The following is a 17765-nucleotide window of genomic DNA, read 5'->3' on the forward strand; positions in this document are numbered from 1 at the left end:
CACCACAAAGCTTGGATAATGCTTTGGAATTTGGGGTAGATGTGTTTTGTACTATATAACTGTTGGAGATAGCTGTATAAACCTAGATTTCCTACCTTGAGTAATATAATAGAAAACTCATGGTGTAAGTGGATCACCTAGATGTTGTGTTGTAAATAGAAAAGGGTCAGGTAAGCCCAGGGGGCAAGTTTGTCTGTCTTTCTTATACCTCTTCCTCAGAAAGACATTGGCAGGAGGAGCCCCTTTCTTCTTCTGACCATTAAATATTGCTGGGGCATGATGATTAGTCGACCATCCAATTACTAAAGATAGAGCAGTCAAACCTGTCCTTGCTTGAGGAGCTTTAGAGTTGTGGTGAAACAAGGAGCTCTTCCCCTGTGCTGAAAGTGTGACATGGCCACGCTGGCTGGACTGAGGGTGCAAGATTCCTTAATGCAGCCTGGCCCTCTACCACTGCCAGTGATGACTAATTTAAAGGTAAAATGTGATTGATTAAATCTTCTGAATCAGAAGGAAAATATTGGTGGTAGATGACAATTTAAGGCCTGACAACCTCTTTTCACTCAGCCAGCATGGCTCCCTTTTGCATCCATGAGCCTGATGCAGATGCCCACCTAGACTGAAGCACCAGCAAGCCATCTGCTTGTCCCTGGTTCAGAAACTCAGGAACCTCTTATGTTTGCTTCTCCCATATAGCCAAGTTCACATTTTCAATCACACAGCTTAAAGAGAGAGATGTTTTATTATATTTATGGGAAGTAAATACACTTCTAATATGTTCATACTAAGACGCTTTTGTTATATCTTTCTGCCCCTTTTTAGTAAATAGTTTAATCTCCTGTGATAGTTTTAAGCCCTGAATTTGACAGTGCAGCTTATCCTGGATAATAACTTAGTAACCACAACATCTTATGCCATCTGTATAATATCAAATACATTTTTATACCAGCATTAATAAACCTTAGTTACAAAAAATCCAAGATATTAACTATATCAGTGCCAAGCACACACTCCAGGATCTGACAATACAGCTCTGCCATGATCGCCCCAGTGTTTTTTGGCTTCGTAGTTGATATGTAACTATAGCAATGAAACAGAGCTACAGTAATCAAGTTTAATGACCAATGTAAAGTAAAATGCTAAATATTGTAGTTGCTGACATTTTTCATAATAAAAAAACTTGGGTTAAGTCTGCACAACCAACATTCACATAAAATTCCAGACCTCTGTGACAGATGGCTTAGGAAAGGAAGCCCATGTGACTGGGCTGCAGTAGTTTTATAGTGCAAAACCCATAAATAGTGCAGATTCTCTCTACTGACAAAATATCAACTAGTCAGAAGGCAACAGCGACAACAAGAAGGACCAAAAACAATCAAGGTTTCCTTCTTAATGCAACTTGACATAGAATGATATCAGAAAATCATTCTCTTTGAGAAACAAATACCAATAACCTCCACAAGGAGCTCTGACTGATATGCAGAACATTTACTAACATGGATATTTAAAGCTTTCTCAACACTTGCCCGAAATTCATGTAAAAGTTGGGTTGTCCAACACGTACCTAATTCCAGTCAGGAAAGGCTGGGTAGTGTGTTTGTGAAGTAGCGTGCAGATGGGGTTTAAGTGAGCTCACAGATGCACACAACAATTAAATAAAGTCATGGGAAAAATATCCCCCTTTGCCTATTGCAGAACTGATCACAGGTTCACAGCATGGCTTTTTACTCAGAATGGTATAAAAGAGCTATTGCTTTGGTGCCTTCCTAGCAAACTCCAAATGGCAGAGCAAAAAGAGGGAAGTCAGAGTTATTGCTCCAGTTTACATTCCTACTCTGATCCCGCCCTCCTCTCAATATGTCTTCTTTGCTTGCTTTACCACATTTATTTTTGCATCAATTTTTAAATGGAACTAAAAAGACAAAAATGGCAAATGGGAAAAAATGTTAGAGCAGTGCTCTGACATGCTGACAGAAAATGGCACTTACTATGCTTGGCTCAAGCTTGTAAAGGCTGTGTTCTCCTCACTGAAGGCAAGATCTTACTTCTATTGACTCTAGTGCATGTGTGAACAAGCCTATATTAATCCATTTATCATGACATGTTTAAAATATAGCTACTAAAACAATGTAAACTGTTCTGATTATTCCTTAGAACTGTAAGCAAAACAAAGATGCAAATGTATCTTTTAGCTTCCTAACTTATGTTTGTTTTAAGCTGTGTGAATCTTTGCAGCCTGATTTTGATCTTACTCACATTTATATTTACACTGGTGTAAACCAGGAAAATATCCACTGAAACAATGAAGAAAAATCAATGAGCATGATAAGATACACACAGTAATTAAATTCAGGTTACTTTTTACCTACTACCTCAGAAGTGACAGTCTAATCACCCCACCTCACATTTTACAAGCAGCTGGTAAAAGGATTCCAGAAAAAAAAAATTAAAGAAAAATGATGGGAGCACATTTTCTTTATTCCAGTAGCTATTCAGTGAAAAGATAAGGTACAAACAGTAATTTATTACCAAAAATGAAGACTAATATAAATATGTAAACCAAAACAAAAAAAATGGTCTGTATACTCCCCAACTGCTTTGTACAATAAAGTCAATCTTTTTTCAGCCTTATGACATAAATATTAGGGAATATTTTCTAGTACTTAATTAGGTCCTGTCCTTAGAACTGAATTACAACAGCTAGGATAATAAAGGGTGCTAGTTTTTTGTGTCAAATTTCTCCTACATTTTTTCATATGCTTTTGGACCATCTGATCACTCATAACATTTAATACTCTCCAATGGGTCTCCAGTAATGATTACAAGTTAAGCTTTATATCAGCTGGATCAGAAAGAGTAAATTCTGGTGTCTGCATGTATCTTATTTCAAACCTGTGACATCAGGGACATTGTGCCATGACATATAAGAGGATTCATGTTTTCTTTGGCATCAGCCACGGAACTTAATGCTAAGCAAGTCCAAAGGAACAGCATGATCAATGATTTTGCATACCCCCAGCAGTTCAGTCTGGTTTGGAAAGCTCAGAAGAGCTCTTAAGTTCTGGTATTGGGAGTAAATGAGACTTGTATCTTGCCACGTGTATGAATAACATTCTTAATACAAGTCCATCCGAAATGGTACAATCTTTCCTATTCCCAGCCAACAAAAACACATGCACCAGGTCCTCAATTCTTCACACTTAAATTTAAGAAACTGAGTACTTCTGCAGAAAATTAATATATGAATTTTGGTCAAAATGAGAAAACTTGTAACAGCCCAACAACATCTGAGACAAAAATGGAGTCACAATTTAAGCCCAGAGCAGTTCACAAATTAAAAAAATCTAGCCAAGAAGGTACTTAGAGAGCAATATGCACAGCAGTATTACAGCAAGGTACCTAATGATACTCTTGGATGATTTTTCATCCTGTATTTAGGCTTTAAGGTATTTGGAGTAAAGTACTGCCTGACAAACATGCTGAGTGCTAACTACAGTTTTTAAATAATTGATGCAATTTTCACTGTCATCAGTATCCAAGAATGGAGAGATGACACCATTTTGTTCAAAAACCAGAATTTAAACTTTAAACATTTTTAGCAAGTGTGGTTTTTTTACAGTTTTTTGTTGTGGTTTTATTTAAAGGCATAGTGTGCATATGCCATTTTGTCTAAACAGGTGGGAAAAACACCAAAACAGTCAACAAAATGTTTGGCAAGCAGTAGTGATGAGGATACGGATAAACTATTGCTTGCAGCTACCTCACTGAGACGTGTGTGGTGAGGGCTGTAAACAGGGGAGTTCCCTGGAAGTTATGATGATGTGGATTCTTACACAGAGCTAGAAACTGCAGGCTAAGCCTCCTAGGGGAACCCTTCTGCTGACTTCTATGGGAGCTGAATGAAGCTACATAAACTGCAAATCAAATACAACCAGTAGACTGGCTTGGGATACTGACTGCATGAGAATTGCCTGGTTGGGATTATATTCAGGGGAAAAGTTTACTGCAGTTCCAGGCTGTATGGCTCAGACAGTGCAGCATTAGTGTGGTATTAATTATTTTGAAAATTATATCATCAAGGTATCGGATGATCTCACTATTTTGTATGCAACTGATACATAATTCATAGATAAGGCTTAAGATGCATTTTACTGCTTATTTCAGAATAAATGTATTATTTTAATGGCTTCTTTTTTACATTATTATTTTTAAACTTGAGGTATTTGTTCAGATCATCTTGAACATAAGGTCTCTTTGGAAGTTTTTCTCGCCAGTGGTACTGTTAATGTGAAATGTGACTTCTCTATCCTTCCTACGCTTTTCTTTCTCTTCTGTTGTCTTGGACTCTCCCTTTTGAACTGATTTGCAGAGAATGAGAAATACATATTTAAATATCCATTAAATTATTGAAATTTGGAACTATGTTATCAAATACATTTACTTTTTCATTTAAATGTTATCTGTATATACAGGAAAGGGGTGAATACTCAGGGTAAACCATCTGACTTTGTAGGAGAGGGACAATGCTTTGGGGGTCAAGAAATAAAATTTAAGAGGCAAAAAGAAAAAGAGATACTTGGGAACACACTTGTGCTAAAAAGCATTTTGTTGTTTTCACCACTTGTTTAAGCAAGGCAACATATGCATGCCTTGAGAAACTGCAAGAAAATGACACTTACTTGAAATGTTTGAACTTTAAGTTCTGCATTTAAAACATAGAAGCACAATATTTTTACATCTGTGACAATTCTGCTACTGGCAAAATATTTCCAGCAAGCCTGGGAATTCTTCTGCAGTCTCACATATTCTTGTTCTATCACCACACCACCTCCCATCTGTAAAGAACTAAGGACTGAATTGCTGCAAGGCTGCCTGATGTTCAAACACCTTTACAAGTCAGGAGTTTTGATCTGCTAAAGTATGGATGATGCTAATCAGGTTTTCTTAGAAAAAGGAATAAAAGGGTGTTTCAAGGGGCAGGGCTGAGACACTTGATATTGTGGGGCTCTGAACACAGCCACTCCACACAGTTATTCTCAAATGTGTTGAATGTGTGTGCTGTCGAGTAGAAAAAGGAAATATTTAACTCTGTAGTAATGCGTTGCAGTGTTTGTGTTCAAATACAGATAAAGTCTCAAGAGGGCTTTTTTTATTAATCTAAAAAAATTGTAAGATATTCTAGCAATTAAACATTTACATTTGTGGCCACCACCACCCACAAAACAATTCAGAAACACTGATAAATAGTATTTTATTGTTTCACATTTTAAAATTAGAAAGTGTCTTCATTGAGGAGAGTCTGGCAACTTAATTCACAAATTTTTGGTTTGAATCCTGTAGGATCAAGGTAATAAATATCCAAAACCAAATTAAAATGTGTTTTGGGTACTTTTGGACACCAAATCTGTTTGGGGCTTACTTGTCTGTATTTTGGCCAGAAGCTAATTCTGATTCCTCTGTCAGATGTTTTGTAGCAGTATGCCCTCCAGAAAGTCTGGCAGAAGTGGAGCCAGGCAGATAGCAAGGTAGGCAGGTGATTTTCTTTCAGGCTGGATTCCTGGCTGTGAAAAAGGAGTCAGCTATGTGCCCCAAGTGCCCCTCTGTATCATTACTGTTATGTTCACTTCCATTCAATCCTTTCCCTTGATTTGGCAACTGTGAAGCAGGTACATAGGAGAAAATCTTTGGGTTATGCCTGGTCCCTTTACTGCTCTTCTTTGGCAACAAAGGTCTATTGCTGAGGTCAGCCAAAGGCTGCTGCAGCAATTTAATCCAACCATTGGCATCAGTTTCCGTTTCCCTACTAGAAGTCTCTATTAAAGACTGATGGAAGGTTTTTTGCAGCAGATATCAAGGATGGATCTGTCATTAGGAGAGGTTCTACGAGCAGTCTTTGGAACAGATAATGAGTTACCAGGAATACTGTGGACACTCTGAAAAAGTTTACCCTGTGGGAGGTGCCAATGTTGATTTTAATGTCCAAAACTGCACACACAAGTAGAAATCAAAAGCAAAGTAGGAGGTACCACTCTGCAAAGGCACAAGGCTCAGAAGACCTAACAAGGTGCTATGCTGGTGGCAAAATTAATGGTTCCACTCAAAAAATAATATCTAACCTCCTAGCAGTGGTGAATAAACCCTCCACCAAAATGTAGATCAACAGCTGTGAAAGATACACCTAGCCAGAATGAGTCTTGTGAGGCTCAGATAATGGAGGGATAAGGTGGAGTGACACTGACTTGCAGAAAAACAGATCATCTGTCTTTTGAAGAAGCACACCTGCTATGCTGTGTTTTGACAAATGCACTGTCTTTCACTCCCCAGTGACTTCTCCTTAAGTTCTTGTAATGACTCCCTCTTATCTACAAAGAGCTTTCAAAAGTTTCATTGCAGTGGAACATGTGTGACTTTAATGTAAATAATAAACAACAGTGCTCCCACATCACTGTCATCTGAAGAAAATCTTGTCTATTTTCATCAGCATTATAATACTATGTAATGGCACAGAAAATAAGGCTCACAGCTCGCACAACACCATTTGTAAATCATAAAGATCTGTGAGGAAATGCAGAGCAGAAAACAAAACACGAAAGCCACACAAACATCTACAAAATTAGGCAGCTTTCCATTATGACAGACTTGCCCAAATTATCTATCTCCAAACGCAGTGGGCCTGATTCTCCACTCCTGCCAGCAGAAAGGGGAATGTTACCAAAGTCAGTTGTTATTCCCCCTCTCCACCTTGCCAAACTGTTAGGGGCTCCAAACACAACAGACTCCATAGGTAGTTCTGTTCCATTGCTAGCAAAATATCTCCTTGATTAATCATAAGATCTTTATATTTTTTTTAAGTCAGTCTCAAAAATGATCACTAATGGCAGGTTTCAGAGGGAGAAAAATTCCCTCTTAAAACAGATCTTACTCATTATCCACCACAGATTGTTGTTGGATTTCAAATAACCTTTTTCTTTTTTCCTCCCAGAAAACTCCCCCCTTGTAATTAGGGCTCAATTATGAAAAGAATTAACAACATAATTCCTGCTATTTATTCAGTTTTATCAGAACTGGTCATTGCGTTACTGATTTTTTGTTTTTTCTCTGCCTCTCTTCAAAAGAGCATGCAAACAGAAGCCTCCTTTTGGGGGATTTAATGCAGTCACTAACATGAAAGACAGTTTATTCGCACAGTTCAGTAGCTAGCACACCCTCCAGGTTCTTGGACTACCCTACCTTGGCAGACAGACTCTGTGGTTTGTTGGAGAGGATCTCTGCTGCTTCCCTGCAGCGGGTGGAAAGGTTCAGGATAGCAGCAGCTGCTGCTATGTGGGTGTCTTCACTACATTGACCGTAGCTATAAGAGTTGGCATGGCAAGGGCTCTGTGTGTGGGCGCTAGCACTAGGCAGTCGATTAGAAAATTTCACTGGATTTGAAAAATGCCTTGCTGTTGAAGAGAGATTTGATTAGCAATTGCATGTATGAAATTTTTCCCGTTAAATAGTTTTGCTTCTCAGACTACAATTTCATACATTAAAAAAAAAAAAATAAATTCAAAGATTACATTTAAAACAATCAATTTGCTATTGCCAGTAAGGGTTTACAGTAAAAATGGCTTCAGAAACACAGTAATTTAATTTTTCCTTGAGAAATACACATCTGTCAACAAACCTTCTGAGATTTTTTACTCTTAGTTTGGATATCCTTAACTCAGGCATTAAAACAATGATGTCCAAGGAAAGACTGAGCAAGCATTAGTGTGGTATCCTTCGTGATTTGACCACCCCAATGGAAAAATGCAACTGTAAATGTACTCTTATAAAGGCTTCCTCCTGGAGCTCTATTGTGTAAAAAAACCCAGCAGTGACTTGTCCAGTCTTAACTAAACCAACACTGCTTACTCATATGAATGTGTCTGTTAATTAAATAGCTTTGCTTATCTGACTAAAGAGAACAAAACCAGGCTCTTGAATGAAGCAGAGAAATCAGATAAAAACATTACCTGTAAGGAACATTCAGTACTAAGTATTTTGTAGAAATATTTAGAAATTTAAGTCTACCCTTTAATCAGTTAAAAAATAGTGAGCATACATATGATCTCTGTTTATAGTCTTTTGTTGGCTATATTTGGAATAAAACACAGATTTATTAGGCACAGGGAGGTCAGTTGAAAATTAAGTACTAACAGGTGAACAGAAAAGCACTTTCACAGACAAAAGTGGTGTGTGTGGTTCCTTGTTTTCTTCTTCATCAGCAACATTTACTTTAAAACAGTTGGAGAGAATTCTGCTCTCTCTTCTGGATTTTGGAGCTTGAGATGACATAAACTGTTGCAGGGAGAACACAGCACCATGATTTCAGCTCTAAAGAAGCAATAATCACTTCTTTTGTCTGCAGCCCTCACAGTGTCCTACAAAGATAAACTAAGCAAAATCCAATTTCTCAGCCTACACCCAGCTACATCAAGAACATTCCTGCATATGGCCATCTGCTCGCTCCCTAAAGATCTGAGCCCCAAGGCTCTGGATCCCTTTGGATGTAGAGCTTTGGCTGAGTGCTTTCTAATGCTAAGAGCTACGCAAGGCAAAGGAGGACTCATCTTCCCTCAAACTTGGGATGCTCTGAAAGAAATGCTTGTTTATGTGCTTTGACTGTAGTTGAATGCTATATTCCATTTCTCTAAGCACTAGAGGCATCTCAGTAGAGCAATACATGAAAGCCTCATGATTCAGTTCTCCCTTTCTGTAGTGAAAATTAAAAAGAATTTATCTACCCTGCTGTAAGCACAGCACTGTAGCACAAACAAGACAGTCTACGTTTTTAACACTTAACTACAATGAAATTTAGATTGTATTTAAAGACCAGAAAGTGCATTTTTCATTACCTATCCATAAAAAAAAAAAACAAAAAACAACCAACCAGCCAACCAACAAAAAACTACCCAAGGTTGTAAAGGGTGTATGTTTTGTTAAAAAACAAAAACAAACAAACAAAAAACCACCAAAAAAACCCAAAAAACCAAAATAAGTTTACAAGTGCAGTATCCACAGAGGGCTAATGATGGGCTTTTGTCTGGCTACGTATTTACATAGGACTGTGAACCCATCACTACATCATCAGCTTCTTATTGTCAACTTTTGTATGCCTGAAGAGTTAAATCACTCACCAGCTCTTTTACTTTCACCTTTCCATTAAAATAATAGCTGCACATTGCAATCTTTGCAACAACAGGCTGTAAACTTCAGCTCTGATATACTTCATACATAAATTGCATATATATGTATTTGCATTTGTATAAAAACATTTCAATCATTTTTTTCCTTGAAATGAACCTGTGAAATAGACATACATCTGTGCAAAGAGACAGCTAATAGGGAATATTCAATTTTACAAACAAAATTGGAAAATCTACCACCCAAGAAGCTGGCAATGCATATATTTGCTTTCATTTAAGCAAGCCTATTTTCCAGGCCAGATAAATATCTACTTTTCATTTGCAATTTTAAATAGAGTATTTGTATATATACACACAAAAAACAGATACCTACAAACATATATATGTTTTTTTATATACTCAGACATGTACACAAATAAATATAAAAACATACAAAATTTTATAAAGATATAAAACATATATAACATTTTATAGTGTTAGACTCATATTATAATTAGCTTATATATTAATTTATTAATTAACAATTTTTTTTGCTTTTCTGTTCACCTTACTATGAATGTTCTTTGTTGGAGTAAGTGGGACAAAATTTGTTTTCATATTTTATTTTCCTTTTTGTCATTAACAAAAGAAAAGCCAATTAAAAAGTCTTTTTTTCACATTGTTCCGGATCTATTTTCTTCTGAACCCAGTCTTGGTGGAATGAAGCATTTCTTTTCCATTTCCCTCATGGGAACAGAATCTTTTGTTTCTTTAAACTAAAGAATATTTTGTAATGGTCAATTCAATGGCAGAACCTTGCCAGTGTTTCCCATGCAGATTCTGAAGAGCATCTGCAATAAACTCAGTGTTTGCACTGAGTGGCATCTCATTTTTACAGAGTAGTGCCTCAGCAAATCTGTAAGTGATGCAAGAAGAGGAATCTTGATAACAATTTGATGCATTGGATATGACTGCACTACGTATAACATTTAGTACAGCAATATGAGGTACCAAACCAAATTCAGCCGAGGCCTGGAATTAATGTAACTAGAGCACATGCTCATCTAGGAGGAATAATACCTGTATAGATTCACCTAAATAGTACCTGAAATATCTTTGAAACCTAACTTGGATTTCTTTTACAACAGTTCATTACACCTTGTGCAGACACATTCCATGGAACTTGTCATCCATCCCATGAAGATACCTCCATTCAATCAAGGAGGAAGGTAACAAGTAAAACACAAAGCATTCCTTTTTACTCCTCTTTTCCACTGATAACTGCTCTTAAAAGAAGCATCAAAAAAGTAAACTTTGTAGTGATGATATTTAGTGTTTCAAAATTCTGTATTTCAAAATTAGTGATTCTATCTAACATTCTAGAAATAAGTGAATAAAGACGGTTTCTACAGACCTTTTTAGCATTCTAGAAGTTTGAAAGCAGAACAAGCGAAAAGGAAAAAAAAATCATTGACATTTTGCCCCTTTTTTCAAGAGAAAATTGAATTTCAAGCTTACATTCAAGAAACTGAGGAGTTTTTCGACCTTGTGACACAGGTGCTGTTGTGCGTTTGCCAAAGACTTGTGCATCAAAACTGGCATAATCAAATGGGACTTTCCCAAACTTCTCCTGTTCTTTCCCCGGGGTGCCTCTGGAGGAAGCGACTGGCTGTGAAGTTCTGTAACTGAACTGAGATAGCTCAGGCTGCTTTGCTAAATTTGTCCTGCAGAGGAGAGGAAAAGAATGAAGGAGAAAGACAAGAATGTCTTTAAATAACCTTGTCTTGAAAAATGGGATATGATTACACCTCATAATCCAAAAGTGTGCTGTTATCACATGCAAAACTTACTGGTGGGACTATACAAGAAGTAAACAACAAACATGGCAGCTGACTAGCAGTCAAAATTACCTTGACTACTTCACAAATGAAAAGATGAGAATATTAAAAAATGTGATATTCTTTAATTCTAGTTTGGGCTACTTAGAAAGAAGTTACTCACTTACTGCTGGATTACCACTTCCTTTAGTTCTGAAAATTTGTCTGGATTTTTTTCTAGCTTTTAGTTTTTTTGGATCAGTACTGTTCTCACTTTACTGTGAATGAGTATGGTATAAATATGATATAGGATGATCTGAAATAATGGCTTGTGCTGTTTGGGAGGAACGAATGATTTATGGCGTGTTATTTCATTTAGTTAATGTTCAGTAACTACTTGTCTTTAGTAATTTCCTTAGGACTTTTCATATGTAGAGTTAAGGCACGTGCAGTTGGCAGACACATGGATATAATATTCTGTAATGGCTCTGAAGGAACCATTAGAGCTGATCATGTCAATAATCCACAAATTAAAGTGTCCCCAAATAGACCTGAATATAATAGGTTGTAATGGTCGTGGTGCCAATGATGTGCAAATTATGCGCGTCTGTAGGGTCCATATAACTCAGACAAAATACAATTGCACTAAAAAGTGTTTCTCCTTTTTGATGTCATTGTATAAAATATAAATTAAAGTAATTAAACCAATAAACTAAAAAAAGAAATTCTATGAATTGTTCTGATCAGGTTACATGTTTGGAAGTAAGATTTAATAGGATATATTTGACTGTTTATCCAAAGATGCATCTCTTGTCTTCAATGTCAGCCACATGCACGAGAACCAACAGAAAGATGGTGGTTTATTTTGAGAATCAGATAGTTTTGCAGAGGCTCATCTTGGAAAACTGGGTTACCACTGAAGCCAAAATCTGAAGTGGGTTAAAGATCTGAGGACCAGTCAACAGAGTTTGTGCATAAATAGGAGTTTGTTTGGTTGTTTGGAGAAACTTGTTTGTGAGGGCTCCTACCTGTGAGTCTGATCATGGCCCTGCCCAGATTTTGGAGACTCGAGCTGGTTCTTTTCCTGGGACATAGCCAGCTTTTCAGCTGCAGCAATTGGACAACCAGAAAGACTGTTGAAAAGCAAAGGTGAAGAGCAGAAACAACAAGAGAAAAATATTGAAATTAATTGCTGTGCAAAGGAGATCTGTGCTGTTTTTCTGTGGAAACCAGTGACTTTGATGGTCTGTGCACTTAAGGGAACTGCTGCTGGTATAGCCCAGATTCATCTGTTTTTCAATCCTTAATGCAAAACTGTGAAATCTGTGTATTTTAGGTGATATATCTGGAAACTGAATCATGTAGGAGTTTTCCACAGTTCAGCTTTGATGTTTTGTGTCTGGCAAGTCACTAGTAAATTTTTTGACAAATGACATTTACTTTATCAGCTAAACCATGCATATAAGCCTCCTGCTGATTAAAAGGAAAGTGAATTTGGGGAAAAAAAACCAAAACAGGGATATATGAGAGACTGTTACCAAAGAACACATTTTATCATTTCGAGTTGTGCTAGCTTATATTTTCCTGTTTGTTTTATTAGATTAGAACATGTTTTCTTATCCTATTCATGGGTTGCTCATGATACAGCTGATGTGCTGCAAAGATGACTAGGGATTTAAAACAGGAAAAACAAAGAAAAAATATCTGCTTGTGCCTTATATATTCTTATAGACAAGCTTTTCATATGTCTGATAAAGACTGGCTTACTAATTTTAGTAATAAAAGAGTATGATGAACAGTAATTTTGGTGCAGTGACAAATCAATCAATAAAAAAATAAAAACCAAAATTTCACAGAAATTCAGATCAACAAAGAGAGTTGGTTTTGAAATTCTTATGTCCCAAGTTTGATTTTAAGATTGACATTATATTTTCCCAGAAGCAGTATGATGGAATATACTGCTTCCAGCAGAAAGCAGTACTGACAAGAACTGTGCTGACAGCAGTGGCTTGCTGGAGACAGAGTGTGACTCTCTGCCTCACCTGCAGTCCAGCTGTGATTCCCCAGCTGCCTGTCTGGAAGTCTTTTCTTAATTTTACTTTCTCCCTGCAGGCAGCATGTTAAACAGACAGGAGTGTTCTAGGCAGGAAGATGGTCTTCCTGAGGATAATAAGTGGTGCTTTTAAACAGATTTCAAAATAGTTCACTTCAAATTTTCTGTTTTGCTAAAAGGGAATATACTCTGATTGGAAGTTCCTGTCAAGAGCTAGCATGTAGCAGTGCAAAATAAATGGGTTTTGGTTTCCATTGGGTTTTCCAGTTGTAGCGGTAATAATGTATTTTTACATTCCTTCCTCTTGTACATGATGATTTTTCAATATGAGGACTGTGATGAAATTGTAGCTTTAAATCTCATCTGTGAAAATACTAGTGGAATTTGCCATCCTCTGTGCTGCAGCCATTTTTTATGTAATGGAATTAAACACAATTATTTGGTTATAAATAATACAGGCTGCCCTTGCAGTTCATAGACACTCTTCAGTGTAGTACATAGCAGCTAATTCCAAGATGTGCCTATCAATTTACTCCCGAGTACGTGTTAGGTTTCAAGTGGACAGGAATTTTTGTGATCTACCTTCGGTGTGTGTTGCGATTGCTGTTGACATGTCCTCTTCCAGTGCATCCTGGGGTGGGACACTTTAAAACATTTTCATGCATGGCAAGAACTAAACAGAAATTTAAAAAAAAAAAAAAGTTGATAATAAAATTCATCAATTAAAATCACATATCTTTAAAAAAATGAACATATCCTCTTTGAACTCAGATTCTCAATTCTTTCACATTTTTATCTCATAAAAATAGGGGAAGCAAAGGACCTACAACACAGTGACCATGATGCCTCCAGCATAAACCAGTTTACTTCTATACTACTGTGGTGAGGCTTCCCACATGCACAAAATTCTTTATACCGACTTCAAAAGAACATAAATGGAAGCCAGCAAAGGTATTAAACCATGAAGCCCTTTATACACCATTAACACTGGAAAAGGTAGGTTAGAGGGGCCCTGGGCTACACAGTCCATGTTCCATGGAGTCCTTCTCTGTCCCAGGGAAGGAAAGTGCTCAAGTACAGGAGGGCTGTTTATACATTTTATCAGATATTTTGAGTATGTCCCTTTGAACAATACATCTTCTGGTCATCTGAGATGGAAACTCCCTTGGACCTATCAGTAATGGTTCCAAGCATCAGCTTACAGTCTTAGGAGCAATTACAACCTCTTGCCTGTACATTTCTAATGCCCTTGGATGTGGATCAACTTTGCTACAACTGTCAGATATGTCTATGTTAAACATTAAACATCTTTCGCAAAAGCTGACTGTGCATTGCATGGGTTTGTTCTGCTAGGAACCAAATTCTAACTTCTTTTTCTTTTTTTCTTTTTTTTTTTTCCCATCAGGATAGAGCACATCTAATTGGAAGTGTGATAATTAACAAGGACTTGTTAATTTTAAGTTTTTAGGAAGTTAATGTTGCTAAGGACTTCCAAATGCAGCCTGTTAAATTCAGCAGATGTTTCCATTAATACAGTTTACTACCAGATTTTAAAAAGTGGAGAGCTACAGCTAGGAAGAGGATTTTGGTAAAGTGCAAATATCCTTTTAATTTGATGCATACCACCACAAAGAACAATTTGACTAACTAGGTTATTTAAGTGGATAGTTTCACATTAAGTTTTTGGCTTATTATGCAGCATTTCATTGCCTCATGGTGCAGGATTACACACACACACACACACACACACACACACACAAGCCAATGTAATCAGAGCAGCACAGTCAGAAATAAGCAGGGAAATTCAGGCTAGACTGGGCATAAAAGGGTTAGTGTGATACTGTCACGAGACAGGGACCTGCTGTGGACCAGCACTGGGATGTACTGATGGAAATAACCTTTTTGAGCCCAGCAGTAAGGGGGATGCTAAAAACATCTCTGCATAAGCATGCCCAGGCCTCTCATCTGTTGGCAGTGAGAGCCAGCAGCCTCCGTGTGCAACTGCAGCAAATGAGGCCTCGGCTCCGGAACAAGCAGTGATATCTGTGTCGTAGCAAAGGTGTGAGTGAGCAACATCTTGAACATTCATGGGAATACAGCATGCAGGTCTGCTGGCAGCATGAGGGTAGTTTGTCTGATCTTGTTCCTCCCAGGCTACCTAAGGAGCCTGCTGCTGTTTGTAACCATGCTGCTGAGGAGCACTTGAGCTGCACAAGTGTGGGAAGCAGGGCTGTGCTATAAGCTAGAGGGCAAAGAAGGTGTGATGGCTTCTTTCCCAGTCTCATCCTGCTATGCAGAAAAAAGAGGATTCTTCTCCAACATAAGCACACACTACCCACAATACTGAGACAGATCCAGTTGTTATTCTGGGCTGGAGGGTGACGATACTCACTTTCTAGTGGCACTCTAACTTTATGTGGACAGCCTGAGAGACTGCGGTGGTGAGGGTACAGCCCAGTCACGTGCCCTGTGCCATCACATCCTGGGATGGGGCATTTGGTTTCTCTCTTTTCAGGCCTGGGTGAATCTGCAGAGAAATTAGATAAAGATTTTGTTTGAGTTTAGCCCCTGTCTGCGCTCAGCTGAGTGATCCTAGCCATATGATATTCTCTATTTTATACTTCAGATTTAATTCCCGTCCAAAGTTTTAACAGGGATGTATGCAACTGAAACATCACTTCAGGTTTTCACAGTGTCCTTTAAACAATGATTTCCCTCTCCCAATATGCTATTTATGTGCTAAATTATATTGCTTTAGGATTGCAGTATCATTTATTCCATTCAGAGCCTCAAACGGGACAGAAGCCACAATCCAATAAGCCAGAAAACTGGCAGCATGAGCCAACGGAAGATCTATAAAGGAATAAATTAAAAAAAGGGAAACAATCTTTTGCTCTGTTAATGTCAGACTCCAGGAAGCTGGGACAACCAAATAAAAGCTGAGGTGTGAAACAAATAAACAAACAAACAAAAAGCATTTCAACCAGAAGCCATTCCTTAAATATCACAGATCTCTAGGCTGTAGGTTCTTTGTTAGGAAACTGAATACATGCCACTTTACATTTGAGAGGCAAGGCAAGCAGCTCCCTCTGGTACACATGGCAATGCTGCTTTGTGGAGCAGCCCACAAAGACACTGAAAACATGGAGCAGCCGATACCCTTTCAAAGGCGAGGTCTCAGCCCAGCCCCACTGCTACCACTCTGTAACGGCCTCCCAATTTCTGTTTCAAGCACCTAGAATTGTGCAAGAAGCACTGGTCAGAAAACCTTTATTTGATTTCCAATGCAGGATCAAAAGTCTGGGCGAGAAAGGAATGATTTCTGGTCCAGAAATTCTCTTGTGAGAGATCTGGAGGAAGTGGCCGCATAAATTGCTGAGGATGGTTTTAGCTCCATCTGTGATTGGCTGCCAACAGCATTTGGTGCTGGGGGAGAAAACAGCTGCAGCCAGCACAGGGAGCTGCCTCCTTCAAGCTCATTTTTTCTGGACTGTGAGGCAGGATGCTCTTAGGGACAGAATCACCAGGGACAGCTGAGGGTTAAACTTTCTGGCAAGTTTTTTGATCAAAAAAAATAAAATAAATAAATGGGAGGAAAGCAAATAGACTCAGCATCATCAGGAGACCACATGCTTTTTAGAATCACTGCAAATGGAAAGTGCTGCAATAGTGAGCAGAAAATAAAGAGGGACCCAGAAATATGATTTAGTGTTTTCTCTGGTAATTGGAAAGGTTTATTATTGAATAGATTTTTTTTTTTTGATCTAGCATCCAAGAGTGAAAATTAAGAGCTGATGGATTTGATGATAGATTTTTTAGAAATAAAACCCAGTTAATTATATAAAGTGGCAAAATTATGTGCCCAATACAACATTGACTACAATCATGGTGTTTATACAATCTGAACAAAGCCTGGTATATTTGTCCATGGGTATTACCTCTGAACTCACCTGGAAACCATAGCTAATTATAACATGAGGTAAATCAGGAAGGAATAGATTCTGTCATTCTTACATAGCTGCTCTTTCCTATGTGTGCTGTGAGAAAGTCACATTGACACCAATGTGAGCCCGGTGAATACAGCTGCTCTCAGGGCAGGAAAAGATGTCTATAAAGTTCCTGCATATGCCAAAGTCATCTGAGCAAATAAAGGTTCAGGTAGTTGAATAAAAACGTACATTAATACCATGCATGCACATCTTAAGACATGCTAATGAAAACACTGCTTAACACACAAAAATGAGATGGCTGCATTTTCTTCCCTAATACTGCAGGAAATATTTTATAGTTGCAGCTCCTAAAAATGCCTGTCAGTTCTCTTTCACACTTATTGCTTTAGATAAGTCAGTTACTATAATATTTACAACATCCACAGGGACTACTCTAAAGTTACATTAGAAATACCAAAGTAAATAATTTATCAAAAACAGAAATAGCATTAGTGCTAGGGTGACCTGGGGATGTTTGCAAGGCCAAAAGGAAAAGTCAAAGGACAGATGAATGTATTGTTACTTACTACAGAAGGGAACGTGCTTATGAAATGACATCTCTTGATGTTCTGTAATTATCCTCAATTGAGGAGCTTCATACAAGGCAGCCCAGTTTATAAATCAAACCCAAGTCTTTTAAGTCTCCACTTCTGGAAGCCTGATTAAGTGATGAAAATTGAATTATGTTCCTACAGGTTTGTAGGGTATCACAAACCCTCAGAAAGAATAAAGATTTTGGAATTTACTGGTGTTTCTG

General features: G+C 37.8%; 1 protein-coding gene across 4 annotated transcripts in view; it reads right to left on the reverse strand.

The window, feature by feature from the left end:
* ST18 (ST18 C2H2C-type zinc finger transcription factor) overlaps positions 1-17765 on the reverse strand; it is a 169458-nt gene that overhangs the window by 27273 nt on the left and 124420 nt on the right. For all 4 annotated transcript variants that reach the window (XM_038127386.1, XM_038127387.1, XM_038127388.1 and 1 more), the window contains 5 exons: positions 15412-15546; positions 13602-13692; positions 11995-12099; positions 10668-10873; positions 7231-7442 (listed from right to left, as the gene is read on the reverse strand). In XM_038127386.1, the coding sequence (XP_037983314.1) occupies positions 7231-7442; positions 10668-10873; positions 11995-12099; positions 13602-13692; positions 15412-15546 (749 nt within the window). The remainder of the gene's footprint in view (positions 1-7230; positions 7443-10667; positions 10874-11994; positions 12100-13601; positions 13693-15411; positions 15547-17765) is intronic.

This window comes from Motacilla alba, chromosome 2 (genome assembly GCF_015832195.1).
Source record: "Motacilla alba alba isolate MOTALB_02 chromosome 2, Motacilla_alba_V1.0_pri, whole genome shotgun sequence".
Taxonomy (NCBI): Eukaryota; Metazoa; Chordata; class Aves; order Passeriformes; family Motacillidae; genus Motacilla; species Motacilla alba.